This window comes from Leptodactylus fuscus, chromosome 5 (genome assembly GCF_031893055.1).
Source record: "Leptodactylus fuscus isolate aLepFus1 chromosome 5, aLepFus1.hap2, whole genome shotgun sequence".
Classification (NCBI taxonomy): Eukaryota; Metazoa; Chordata; class Amphibia; order Anura; family Leptodactylidae; genus Leptodactylus; species Leptodactylus fuscus.
The window spans coordinates 79,891,464-79,906,686 of record NC_134269.1 but is presented as its reverse complement, the minus strand read 5'-3'; the positions used below and the strand labels follow the sequence as shown (position 1 = coordinate 79,906,686).

General features: G+C 40.0%; 1 protein-coding gene across 1 annotated transcript in view; it reads left to right on the top strand.

Annotated features, from left to right (window-relative positions):
* Positions 1 to 282: 282 nt before the first annotated feature.
* PRTG (protogenin) overlaps positions 283 to 15,223 on the top strand; it is a 105,460-nt gene continuing 90,519 nt past the window's right edge. The window contains exons 1-2 of the mRNA XM_075273490.1: positions 283 to 382; positions 6,020 to 6,322. Coding sequence (XP_075129591.1) covers positions 313 to 382; positions 6,020 to 6,322 — 373 coding nt within the window. The 5' untranslated portion in view covers positions 283 to 312. The remainder of the gene's footprint in view (positions 383 to 6,019; positions 6,323 to 15,223) is intronic.

Sequence of the window (15,223 nt, the reverse complement as noted above, 5' to 3'; positions counted from 1 at the left end):
CCCAGCCCCATGACCCTGTGCCCTATAGAGCCCAGTTGTGTGACACACACACTCTCCACATGCCTGAGCTCTGCTCCCCTCCCCCCTTCACAAGAGGATGCACTATTATGTAGTGCCGGCCACTCAAGGTTTGCCTGTGTCCAGCGCCCCCCACCTCAGTGCTCTCTCTCCCTCCGCCTCCTTCCACCTCGTGTGCCTGCGCAGGAGCTCTAGGAAAAAAAAGTCCCGGAGGGCTCTGAGGAGAACCTAGTGCGAGCTCCAAACACTAAGCAGCCAGTGAGAGAGCCCAGGCATGTGTGCCTGTCCCCGGTGATGGCAGCGTACTATGGAAGGATGGCCCGGCGGCTACTGCTCCTGTGGGCAGCGCTCCTCAGCTCTCCAGGTGAGTGCAGGGGGGAATTCTGACTGAAAACTTTAGTGTAGTGAGGACAAGCCGCGGTCTCCTGCTTGTTATGTATGGCTGCCGCAGGAGCGCACATAGCTCCACACTCAGCCATGGGAATACCCACCTTAGCTGCTGCTGCTGCCGCCGCTGGGATAAAGCTCTTATCTGCTGATATGGGAGCACAGGCATCATAGTGCAGCCTGGCAGCATGCATCGCCGGGAAGTGATGGCCTCTCAGGTGAAAGTTTGCCGGGTATTATATAATATTGTGCAGTAAGTGCAAATATTACAGGATGGTGCACAGAGAGAAAGTTGTATTGGCAGAGTCGGGATTCATATGGCTTCCTGTTGTCACTTAAGGTGGCCAATTTAGGATGACTGTATGCCATTTAAAGTGGTCACACTGATATAGATGTCACTGGTGCTCATAGGCGATCTAAGGTGGTCATACCAATACAGATGTTGTCATAGATGCTTATAGACAATCTAAAGTGGTCGTACCAATACAGATGTTGTCATAGATGCTTATAGACAATCTAAAGTGGTCGTACCAATACAGATGTTGTCATAGATGCTTATAGACAATCTAAAGTGGTCGTACCAATACAGATGTTGTCAAAGATGTTCATAGGCTGTCTAAGGCGGTCATACCAATACAGATGTTGTCATAGATGCTTATATTCAATCTAAGGCGGTCATACCAATACAGATGTTGTCATAGATGCTTATAGGCAATCTAAGGTGGTCATACCAATACAGATGTTGTCACTGGTGCTCATAGGCTAAGGTGGTCATACCAATACAGATGTTGTCATAGATGCTTATAGGAAATCTAAGGTGGTCATACCAATACAGATGTTGTCACTGGTGCTCATAGGCTAAGGTGGTCATACCAATACAGATGTTGTCATAGATGCTTATAGGCAATCTAAGGTGGTCATACCAATACAGATGTTGTCATAGATGCTTATAGGCTAAGGTGGTCATACCAATACAGATGTTGTCACTGGTGCTCATAGGCTAAGGTGGTCATACCAATACAGATGTTGTCATAGATGCTTATATTCAATCTAAGGCGGTCATACCAATACAGATGTTGTCATAGATGCTTATAGGCAATCTAAGGTGGTCATACCAATACAGATGTTGTGTCAAAGATGTTCATAGGCTGTTTAAGGTGATCATACCAATACAGATGTTGTCATTGATACTCATAGGCTGTTTTAGGTGGTCATACCAATACAGATGTTTTCACTGGTGGTCATACTGTTACAGATGTCATTGATACTAATAGGCAGTCTAAGATGGTCATACCAATACAGATGTTGTAATTGATGCCCATAAATTGTTCAAGGTGGTTGTACCAATACGGATGTTGTCATTGATACCCTTAAATAGTTTAATGTGGTCATACTCATACAAACCTTGTCATTGATCTCCATAACGAGTTGAAGGAATTCATACTGATACAGTTATTGTAATGAATGCCCATTAGAAGCTTAAGGTGGTCATATTAATACATATGTTGCTATTGATGCCCATGTCATACTGGTACCGTTTGCCGTTACCAGTGCAGATGCTGCCATTGAGGTTTTCTTACTTACACAGATATTGACATTTCTCTTCTTTGTGACTGCATTTTGTAGCCCTTTGGTTAAGCGGTTGTAATACAGCAGTTCAGAAGGAGCTTTACATGTCCTGTACAATATCTGACACATAAACTGCCATATACATTTCTCCTGGTACAATCCTGGAAGCAGGAGTTGATTTTCTCTGTTGGCTTCCAGCAAGGATAAGTGTTTCCTATTCTGAGTTGAAGGATTATGTCTCAACATTTGCAAAAAAAAATGCTAATGTACATCACCCATACATGTATAGATAAAAGAAACACATAGAAGTTTCTGAGCAAATGAGTGTAATGTCTAAAGACAGGGGCATATACTGTCTAAGCCTAATGGCATTAGTCTTAATGCAGAGCATATAATGATTATTACGCTTTGGTTACATAAATGATAAATCTATATACATTCCATACATTTATTAGTCTCCATTCCTTTCAGAATGACGTGACAGAGTAGTAAGGCAGCATAGTTTATTCAGCCTGGTATACAGTAGTTCTGCTAGAAGGTATATTTGCTAGCAAACTATTTCTACAGGACATTGTGTTTTTATTTGAAATATACATGACTAGCGTGTTATGTTTGTTTAGTTCACAAGTAACAAGCAGAACTATCAAGTGTGCTCCATTTATTGGGGCCCTTCATTTTATACAGTACAAATGACTGGTTATTGCTCATATACCCAGAGAAATTATTGTAATGAATTCATGTTATCATTGTGGTTTGCAGATGTCTCTGCTGATGTCAGTATGACTGATGCTGACCCATTACAATATCCTGGCACTCAGTTTTTAATGCTTTGTAATATCAGTATAAGAGCCTTGTTATGCATATGTTGGATCCTATATTGCTTGATCCCTGGATTTACACACTGTTTATGTACAGGTTTTGTCCTGCTGCTCTTCACACTACCTTGGCATTATAGCAGCTCTTAATGTTGCTGTCCGGGATCATTTAGGGCTATGTATTGTCAGGCAGATGAGCAAGCCATTATTCAGATGTGAAATCAGATAAAGCTTGTTTGATGGATTTCACACTTTTGGACCAAGAATGAAACAGCCTAAGATGTGTAAAATATATCAGATTACACAGTCCACTTATTGATCCTGATCTGAAAAATCAATTGTTAATGGGGAGTCCAAAACTATTTCTATACATCACCCTTAATGCCCTTAAAGACACAGCAAAGATTAAAGGGACTGATAAAGTGGCTTGCACAGAGATTGTGTCCTAAGGCTGGGGGCTCTTTGAATGGTCTGGCTTCTTTTTATCTCTGGCCCCTGATGGATGGAGAAAGCAGGCTTGTTGTGTTAGGTAAAGAAGGCATGTACTTCCTTGAGAGATCTGTTCTCCTTAGAAAATGTGTATTGGGTAATTAAGTAATCCCCACCGCATGAGACAGTAAGCAGCCAATTAGTTCCGCATTTCTGTAACAGTTGGCAATACACAAACGTGGAAAGAAAGTTTCCCTAATCCCTCTCCCACTGAGATCTAGCAGCAAGAGTCACAAATATTAGGAAGTTGCTTTGTCGTTCATTTAAACGCATCTGTTTAAAAAAAGGGGGTAAATCTAGCAAGTTAGCAGGTTGTGAGGAGTAATAATAAATGGCTAAAGTGTGGAGCATTAACAGACCCTAAACACCTTCTGACCTAGGACATACAATTATTTCGGAGAGAGGTTTACCATTCGCCTAAATGCAAAGAATAACTCAGCTCTCCAATAAAAGGTATTGCAGACTATATAAGTACAGTTATGGTTTTAACCCTAACCAGGATGGGTGTAGAAGTGCTAAATGTCCCCAGGGTGGAGAACCTGCTTGTATATAAAGAGGCCGCCGGGATGTTAATGATTTCTTGTAAAATCAAACTTTTATGACTTTCCTTGTTTAGGATCTCTGTGACAAGCTTGTAAAATTAGCAAACAGCTTTACCTCTTGTTTTCCTGTTAATGATGGCGAAACCTCACATTGTGAAGTCTCATTTTCTTGAAAGTGTCTTGGTTTATGAGTGTTTGGTAAATAAATATGGTAAAAAGTCAAGACAGCTTCTCTTTTTGCGAGTCTTCATTTAGGTATATTTAACGACTGTATCCATAACATGTTGAATCCTGGATGAGTAGACATTGAGGATCACCAGCAAAATAGTTTAAAAATAGTGTATAAAAAATGATTTTGTTGCATTAACCACCAGAGTCTATGTTCAATTACTGTAGTGTAGCTTAGGAAGTAAGAGCTATGGGAGGAAAGAACAGGTTTTATTGTTTTTGTTACATGAAATGACTCATTTCACAGTAGCAGAAAATTAAATAAAGATTTAAATGAGTTTTCCTGGGATTTTTTTTTTACGGACTTTCCTTACGACAGAATATCTGTTTCTTGAGGGTCAGCAGCCAGCCTGGCATGGATTAGCTGTTTGTGGCTGCACCGATTCCCATATTATATAGTCCATGGAGCCAGAGGTAAGGGGACTCTGTACACTGTATAGTGGCCTGGCAGCATTTCTGCAAATCAGTGGGAGCTGAGATGCAGTAACGCCTTTTGGCCACTATATGTTGAACAGAGTCTTCTGCTTCTGGCTCCATACTCTATATAGTATGGGGAGTGCATACAGGCCTGGACAGCTGGTCCTTGCAGAGTTGGGCTGTTGGTCCTCCATAGATCAGGTATTATGGACAATCTTAAGAATAGGCCATAAAAAATAAACCCCGGACATCCCCTTTAAACAAATCTACAGTTTTGTTTTTTATTTATAGCATGTTAATATATGCTAATGGTGTTCATTGCTTTGCATTTTGAAGGATGAAAGCAGTGGAGTACCTACAGTGGTTACACTATGAATTCTGCCACAAAACCTACACCTTTTGGTCATTGTTTGTGCTGCAGTGGAATTTGGTCAAATCCACTGCTGATTTTCTGCAATGCGAAATTGTTCCCATGTGGATTTACTCTAAAGCTAGTATTACATGGCCACTTTGGCTGCTATTCCTGTTGTGTGACCAAAGATCGACAGGTAACACTGCAAATCCTTCACTAATGTTAGTGAATGTAATCGTATTGGCACCCCAAGGGTTCAGTGACTACAACTTTTAGCCCCCCCCCCCCCAAAGAAAAAAAAAAAAAAAAAAATTGAGCACTTTTCAATCATGGCACCCTGGGGTCGTGATGCAACTCCAATTACTAGCATTAGTGAAGGAGTCACAGGGTGACATGGTGATCTTGTAATGGAAGTTGAGGCCAAAGTCGCCACGCAGTCCTAGCCTTTTTCTTGTTTTCAGGTCCACAGAATAGTCTAGACTGTTATAAGTGACAAGTGTTTGTGTGGTTTTAGAGGTAACATCTATTAGAATTTTAGTTCCTGCTAGTTATAAAGGGGAATTATACTTTTTTAACAGTAATAATTTTATCCGCCCATTATGGTAATATGATCTGTTATTACCATGGAAGACACAGCATAAAAGGGACTGCAAGGGATTGTGGAGACTGAAGGGAAATACGACTGTGTTCTTCCAGTGGAGGGCAGAATAATGTTTTTATGGTTTCCCTTATGTGTTGGAATACCTTTTATCATCTGTTTGGGAAGAAACATTGTAGACAGCTCTTTCCTATAGAATGGTTCAGCGCAAATCAAGTATTTCATACAGTATACACAGTTTTACACTGTTACCATATGGCCAACATATGCCACTTTATGCCTATACAGTTTTCTATGTCAACTCTTGCTATTGGAAGTATACTACGCTTTGCAAAAGCATCATTCATGTTGATTTTCGATACCTTGTTTTTTCTAGTTATTTTAGGCACTGCTATTTACTACTATACAAAACCAAACTGGTGTATAAAGTTTGTTTTTATAGAATTGACCAATGTGTGTGTAGTTAGCACCACCTTGTTTGGAACTAAAAAGATTCTCACAGCACAGCATTGCCCTGAGCACTGCTCTTTATACACCTATATTCTTCATAGTGGTTGAATGAATTGTACTTCTTAATTGATCCTGTCATTTCTTTTCCTTCCAGGATCTTGGTGTTTCAGCGACCTGTTGTTTGTAAAAGAACCTGTGGATGTAATAGTTTATCGGAAAGATTCAGCAATATTAGATTGCCTTGCTCAAGGGGAAGCTCCAGTCACAATCTCATGGCTGAAAAATGGAGCAAAGATTTCCGAGAATGAACGGATCTCAACTTTAAACAATGGCTCCTTGTACATCCAGGAGGTGGAGGGCAGGAAAGGAGATCAGTCTGATGAAGGATTTTACCAATGCTTGGCTCTGAACAAATATGGTGCCATTTTAAGTCAAAAGGCTCATCTTTCATTAGCAAGTAAGTTTGGTGTTTAGTTTCACTTGAGTTGTCAGTCTTGGTTTACTATGGACTTTGGAAAACAATTGAACTGTATTCACACAAAGTAAATACTCTGTCCATTGTAACACCCTTCAGTCTTTACGATGGGACAAGAATATTTCTAACAAACAGCTGCCATTTGTGTTAGAAGTCACATGTCTTAGCTTAGCTTTTGATCAAGAAGATGGCCATATTTACAATATCTCAGAAGTGGAAAAATACGATGGTAGCGGTGGTGAAAAATTTGTTGTGAGATAAAGAGGCATCAAATGCATTTTTAATATATGTGATGTAGGTCAGGTGTGCATTCTTTATATCAGCATTGAACAGATATTACTTTTTAATGAGATGTGTGAATACAGATCAAGGTTTGTTCCGTTCATTTATTTCACACCAGAGTCCATCAATTTACTAGTAGAAGGAGAATTTCCTAGTCAGTTACTGAACGTGTCTGATACATTAGAGACAAGTCCACAGGGTACAGACGTGACTGCAGACACCTTTGGAATAATCACACTCTCTTTGTAGTAAGATCACATGGTGGCAATATGTTGTGTTCCTGGCTCTGACGTAAGCCCTTTCCCTAAATGTAGCCAGATTATTTTTAATGGAATGTATACCACATTATTCCTTACCTTTCTGGTTAAACACTGCTTTTTCTTCATATCTATGTCATAACGGCTGATTCCTCTAATTGCTTGGTCTTGCGGTCCAGAGCATGTGTGATATGCCGCATATAATCCCTTTCATTCAGTTTTTTGAAGCATAATGGGTTCTCCTATTTGACACCTGTGTATAGAGTACCCTTAAGGATTAAACATTTATCTGTGGTTGTAAAAGCTAGGCTGTGAACCAATTGATTTTTCCATTAGGCTGTGTTTCCAAGGCAAGCTTTTTGCCTACCATTTCATATTTGTACCAGATAACATCTCTTTTCACATCCACTATTATTGTTCGCTATAAACAGTAGGGGGGGGGGGGGGGGTTTAAGATTGAAGACAAGCAATTCTCTTGCCAGTACTGTTTATTTCTACATATCACATGCGAAAGATTCTTTCTGGCCATCATGTGTCCTTTGGTTATGACTTACTTTATATGGTGCCTTCTAATGGCTTTGTGGACATTTTGTATCTATTAGTTCAGCATTAATTTAGCATACATTTGGCGGGTATAGTAAGCAGAGAAGAGACTTTTAAAATGTCCTTAAAGGCTCATGCACAGTGCTTCCTATGGCTCCTTATGAATAATTTAGAGTCATAGTGACTGTATACATCACTGCAGGGGTTGTCCATAGGATAGTGCATTATATATAGACCCATAAATTAAAAGGTTAGAAGTCAAAACGGTTAAGTGATCACTGTGAGTCTGCTATTAGAATTAAAGGTGGAACTAACCATAGCAATAATCGTTGAGGGACCAACACAGAAAGAGGCAGCCTTTCTTAGTGGCCGTCTGCTGTCTCTAATAGATTGTGAATTATGTGTACCCCCCTTCCCACATTACAATGCCCATGTGTCCGAATAAGCTACATAGAAAGGTGTTGTCTTGATTAAACTGTATGGTGAATGAGTCGTGTGGTTTGGATCTGTAAAATCAATAGGGCTGTTTGTTAATGGCAATTGAGGTGAACTAAAATGTGAACAGTTGCCAACAACCCAGTTTACCCCAACAAAATTTAATCCACTAATGAAAAAAGTGTCATTGTCTGTAAAAAAATAAAAAATAAAAAAAAATTTCAATTTTAATTCAATAGTCATCAGTCCATGAACAATCTTTTGTTCAAAGAATGTTTTCAGAACATTCCCAGAAAGATTGGAACATCCTCTGAATACAATGTCTCACCAACTCCAACTCCTAACATCCTTTGATATGTGCTCCTCCCCTGATGCCACTAGCGTTGAAATTTTTTCCTCTAGCACCCACTATTCCTGAGCACTTGATGCTGTTAGTTTCAGCAACCAATTTGTTAATTAGTCTCTCTATAGACAGGCCGACAGCCTGGAACCGCCCACTTACCACCAAATTAAACCCCAGGGATCCTATCATTAATACTCAATTTTTTTCTGCCTACCACGTAGAAATAGCCTTAAGAAACGCTATTCTTCTCCTACCTTTAGATGTCTTCTCTGTGCCGCCATTCAGTATATCATCCGGTTTTTGTCAGTATGCAAATGAGTTCTCTCGCAGCACTGGGGGCGGGCCTCAGCGCTCAAACAGCACTGGGGGAAATCCCCAATGCTGCGAGAGAACTCTCCAGCACCGCCTCCATCTTCTTCAAAACGGGTCTTTTTTGCGTCTTCTTCTGGCGGTGGCTTCAAACTTCTAGGCCTCGGGCAGATGACTGCACATGCCTGCCGGCCACAAGAAAATGGTTGCCTACAATACTGTGCAAGCGGCCATTTTCTTGTGGCCGGCGGGCATGCGCAGTCGGCTTTGCTCTAGGCCCAATGCCTAGAAGTTTGAAGCCACTGCCGGAAGAAGACCCGTTCCTGAACAAGATGGAGGCGGCGCTGGAGAGTTCTCTTGCAGCATTGGGGACGCCCCCAGTGCTGTTTGAGCGCTGGGGCCCACCCTCAATGCTGTGAGAGAACTCATTTGCATACTGACAGAAACCGGATTATATACTGAACGGTGGTGCAGAGAAGACCTCTAAAGGTAGGAGAAGAATAGCCTTTCTTAAGGCTATTCCTACGTGTTAGGCAGAAAAAATTGAGTTTTCATGATAGGATCCCTTTAATGAATATGAAGAGCTGGCATTTCTGATGAAAAGTCCTCTTTAACTGATGTCATTGAACATATATGGTAATTTTAAACTGCTACAATAGCTAATATGGACTGACTTCTTTAACAATTACCGAGCTTCTATCTAATATGTGTCAGTATGACTCCATCATATGAAGTGTCTGGCCTCAGACTGTAATATCCTAATCATCCTCTGGTGTGGAAATGAACATTATTAAATAAATTACTAGTAAAAATTGTGAATCGATAGAAGTGTTAGCCAGAACCAGTCTTATGTTAAACTTTATTTTGGCAAAAATTAGTGCTACGTGGAAATACAGTTCTGTCAAGTGTTATGTATACTGTTGATCTAGAATGTGGCTCTATATCTCCATATCTCTCTGGCTGCTGCTAGCCACGTCACCGACTATTCACGTTAGATAGTGTCTTCATTTTCTTCCAAGGCATTGACGGCTTAATGAGTCTAGACTCTCCAACAGTAAATGTAAAATGCTGGGCACAACGTGGTTCTGTGTGTAAGCAGATACATAAATTAGCATTGAAGATGATAATGGGCGCTGTATGGAATTAGCACACTGTTTAGAATATCAAATACACTGTTAATCACATCCCCTAATAGAGACATCAGTGGGTAGCTCTGAGAATATCCAAAAGCCTTTTTCACATGGGATAGAATAGTAAATAGGAGAAAAGGGGCAGTGTGTACTCAGGCTTAAGGCATTTTTCATTTTGTTTGCCCCATGTAAACTTTTCTTCAGAGTCGCCTAGAGACAACTGCAATAGAGCTGAACGCCTTAAATGAACATCTTCTAGATAAATACACACGCCTATGGAAATTGGTGTTGGGGTCAAATTTATCCTGGTGCAAAGCCTTATAAAAAATCTGTGAATGGCAGTGATTGCTTTATCAGCATGTGTCCTTTTGTGCTAGTCACCTACTTACTAGCTTAATATTTATGAGCTAATATATGCAGATGCAACTAAGGAAATGGAACCAAAAGCCTCTAATTCCTAAAGATCTTTTTACCACAAACAGTGTGTAATAGAATTATTAGCATACACAATGTGTGGATATTTAGAAGTGAATGCAAAGACTTAGCCTCAGTTTGTTTGGGTTTTTTAGGAAAGGTCCTGGAAACCCAGATGACTTTTTAGTATATTTTAGGGAAGCTATACATATTAAACAGGTGGAGAATAGGCATTAAATGGGCATTCTTTCTAGTCAAAGAGCAAGTACTATCTTAGTCAGTGGCAACAGCAGGGGGCAAGGATGTGCTTTTTCTGTGGCTAGCCAAAGCATTGACAAGTAAGGTTGCCTTTAGCTTTAGGATCACAATGCAGAGTTTTGCATTTGGAGATGTGTAGAGCTTTAGCCTGCGCTGTGGTTTTAGGGGCTGAACACACAAGTAGATGAGGACCAGGTTTCTAAAGTTTAAGAAGTGGAAACTGGAGGTTGCACTCCATACAGGAATGTCATTATGTCTGTGCAAATGAAGGCTTCACTGGGTTAAAAGGTTAGAAACTGGCCAGGGTGCGGCTTACCCTCCTGATAAAGGGCAGATGACCCTGATTCTTTGGACAATTCTTTCATGTCTGTCCTCTGCAAAGAGTGATTGCCAGGGATTGTTCTGTAGGAATGCACAGATTGGAAAGTAAGCAGACCTTTTTGTGGTGTCCCTTAGAACCTTATCTCCTGTTCCCAGCAGGTCCACCAGCAGGCTCTTCCTATAGACTTCTCTAGTTTATCATGCAGCTGAAGGGCTATCCATTAACCCTTCTTCTTCTAGGACATGCCAGTGAATTTACAAATGGCAAAAGTCTACTTTTCTCTAGTGCTTTTCATTTTATTACGCATGCCTTGGTTTATTCCACAGTGTTAGGGGGCTTTCACACTACCATTGTTAATGTTTGTTGTTAGCCTCTGTCAGAAAACACCGGACACTATCAAGCTGGCCTTACACGAACGTAAGTTAAGTCCTCAAACGATCCTCAATTGTGGGTTCTCAATTGCAGACCATTTGCGGACACATTGTATTCAGTGCGGCCTCTTACACCACCGGATATTTTACCCGTGGTGTGTCGTGCCGTGACCGGGGTCTGCACTGAATACCGCAGGTCCGCAAAGTTACGGACATCACGGCATGGACTGTCACTTTGTGAATGGACAGGGACGTCTGCAATATGACTGAAATAGTGTTGCTGATCAGCAAATTGCGGACCGCAAAAACCACTACTGTCGTGTAAAACCAGCCTAACAGATCCGTTAAAAATCCCATTGATTTCAATGGGATTTGATCTGTTGTCCATTAGTGTCCGTTTTCACCAACTCTATCACAGGCCTGTTATTTTGGCGGAAATAATAACGCAGGTTGTAAGACTTTGGCTTATGACGGATGTGAACTGCCCGTTCTTTTTAACATTAATGTCTATGGCCAACAGACATATGATGGATGGTAACGGACAGTCATCAGTTACACCGTCCATTATTTCTGTCTGCTTTTTTTTAAACCCCCAAAAAAGGGATAGTATAATAACAGACTGGATTCACACTGAGTTTTTTGGTCAGGAATTTGAGGTGGAATCCACCTCAAAATCTTCTACCAAAAAAGGCCTCAAAATAGTGTCCTATGTAATCTGCTAGCTTTTTTTTACCGCTAGTGGAAAAAAAGAAGCGACATGATGTTTCTTCAGGCAGATTTTGCCTGAAAAAACAACAGGAGTCAAAGGGAGGCGGAAAAACCCTGTCGCTGTTTTTGACACGGTTTTTTCAAGGTCCATACACTGTGCTGGAGGAAAAAAACCCAAAAATGCCTCTAAAAACGCCTCATGTCAAAAAACGCTTCAAAAAACCATTTCCTAATTCCTGAAGCGGATTTTTTTTACTAACCAATATCCTCAACACCTAACAACGTGTGAACTTACCCTAATGGACACTAACTGATGGTAATGCATCGTTTTTTTTAACTGATCCATTAGATGGTTAGTATTCGTTAATATCCATTAAGATAGATGTCCATTTTTCTTGTTTTATCAGACCCTATCATGATGGACTTCCAAAGGTAGTGTGAACCCACCCTTATTCCTTCAGTGTTGTGTTCATTTTATTGATGGATAGAACAGTGACATGAATGGGTCAATGTTCCGTCTGTGAGAAAAAACAGACCGAAAAATGGAGATACAGAACCGCTATGCTCATGGGCCAGAAGTTACTGTTGTTTCTTTCCTGTTGCTAATATATTGCTACTACATATTTCACAGGGTATTGAAAAAAGGGTTCCATTTTTTGGAGCAGATAGAGGAAATGCAACGTGTCGTTGCATTTCCTCCATCTGCTCCAAAAAAATGGAACTCTTTTTGTAAGGCTATGGAAATGCTTTAGTGGCTTTGCATTTTTTGATATTATATAGTACACATTCTGCTCAACATTTAATACATATTGTGTTCTGGTCCACAGCTGAATTCAGCAGGCAGGTAGGCATGCCTGGGGCATTCCTTTAGAAAGAAGCTGGCGCGCACAGATATGTAAAAAGTAGAAACCCCCTGTGTGCAACACTGCTGAGCTGGATACCTCCCTGGCTTCTCAGTACCTAGCCCATGGAGGTATTCAGCTTATTTCTTTTGTTTGCACCCCATGACTGTTAAAGAATGGTTTCTATCTCAAAACAGTTGCTTGGTCCAAAGTCTATTGTCATGTTTTCCCATTCTGCAGCTGTGCCTATTGTGCACAACGCAGAATAATTTATGGCCAACACTGAGATGGTTACCATTCAGTGAATACTTTTTAATAAATATCAGTGTTCACACACTTTATCATCCTATCTTGGTTTAATAAGTTGTTATTCATAAATGGACATCTATGATTTTATAGAACTTCCTTGGGCACTAAGGGTGATGCTACTTGTGCAAACAAAATAAATGTAGATATTACATATGTATGTATATATTTATATATAGTTATACAACATGGTGTATGTTCTTTCAAGGCAAAAATAAATGTGTGCTATATATATATATATATATATATATAGCTAAATGTGTTCTTTATGGCAGATATGGTAAATCTGCTAATACTAATATTGAAAGGTCTGGATGATGCGAATAATTATATCATTGTTGCTAGCTTTGCCTTGAAAACCTCTGATTTTCTCTCTCTCAAGTGATTTGATTCCTCTCTTCTTTCTAAAAGGAAAGTCTGACACTTTGAGTAATTTCTATTACAATTGGAAACAAAGAGACTATTTCTTTTTCCACAGATTTGCGTGTGACAATAGAAAGCAAGTCATAGGTTTCCCTGAACCACTTCAGGAAAAATGAGTCAAAGAAAAAAAATTATTTTTTTTAAGCATTATGTAGTTTTAGATCAGAGCTGGTCAGAAGTAGTGCATAACCCATTCTTTAGAATCTTCTCTGTAGAGCATGTATGTGACCTTCAGGATTCATAATGGATCCTTCATTTTATGAACAGCTTGTACATGGTATCCAGTGATAAACTCAACAGAAAAAGGGTTACAATGTCTTGATCTTTTATCTTTCAGGCTCCTTATCCAAAGGTGGATTTACAAAATAATAATAATAATAATAAAAAAAAAAACCCTGTAATAATGCAGTTACATGATAACAGTCTGCATAACTAAATATATGCTGAATAGTTGCTGGTCAAATTTATGTGTGAGATAGCCAAGATGATTGTCTATAAAATTCTGGTAGTCTCACGTTCGAAGCTGTAGTGGATGTGCGATATGGAGCCTGAAAGTCAAAAGTTCTAAACATTGTTACCTTTTTGCTAGGTGAAGTATAAAAAACATTGTACACAATAATAATGTTGTTAGTTCTAGTGAAAATACAGTTAGTAGTTTACACATGTAGGTAAGAAACAAGACTTTCAACGGGGCAACACGGCTCAGTGGTTAGCACTGCAGCCTTGCAGTGCTGGAGTCCTGGGTTCGAATCCCGCCAAGAACAACATCTGCAAGGAGTTTGTATGTTCTCCCCGTGTTTGCGTGGATTTCCTCCCAATCTACAAAGACATACTGATAGGAAAAATAAAAAATGTACATTGTAATCCCTATATGGGGCTCACAATCTACATAAAAAAAAGAAAGAAACAAGACTTTCACACCTTCAACCGAGTTTACTATCTTCAAAGTTTGGGGGATATTGTCACTCCTTAGGGAGAGACCACCATATAGGTGTGTGGAGACTTGTTAAGCCTTTAGCACTCCACTTTGCAAGGCTTGCACATTCCAGTGAGCGCCCTCTATTGGTTTGCAACAATGAGGCAGCAACTATCTTCCTAATTACATCATGGAAGGCAGATTTGCATATTCTTCCCATAGTATCTTCAAAGTGAAAATGTAGCCAACAGTACTGGCAACTTAGTGGCAAACATTGTGATCAATCTGTGAGCCAGTTCCCAACTCCATCTGCTTGCCACAGCGCAGATCATTGCCTATATCAGATTTCCAATGCAAAAGCCCCTCCCCCCCAAATTACCTACCTGTCTTACTAACACTCCAATTGGTTTGTACATCAATTGAGCCAGCAACAAACATAGCGATGAGTCCTGAACAGATCCTAGACACCAGTGTAAACAGAAACCATACAAGGTCTAGACCCAAGAATACATATTATTTACTGGTCATAGTGCCCACCCCTCTCTCCATCAGCTCTTTTGCAGAAGACTTCCCAGGAACACATTTCCCAGAAAGGTAAATGGGTATATATTTGTGCAATTATACAATTTCTGACTCAATTTCAGCTTCTGAATTCTTGCCCTCTTCCACAAAACCCCACGCGCTTTTATTGCCATTTTTGAAAAAGTCTAACTCATAATGGAAAAAAGTCTTAAATGTTTGTACAAATGTAACCTGAGCCAAAGTTTGCAACTTTTTTACACCATAAAACTGGTCTCCCAAATTATTTATCTGTTATCGTTGCTCCAAATCTGCTATGTGTGTGTCTAAAACCTGTCATTTGGGGTGATATTGGTGATGTCCGTAGCTGCTTTTACAATACATTTACATCACTAGTGCCATGAACATATCACAGAGTGATATGGTTTTTTTATATCCATAACCAAACTGAATAGTCTGAGTCTGTTTGAATATACTGTATACTGTGTTGCTTTAGGGCATAGCA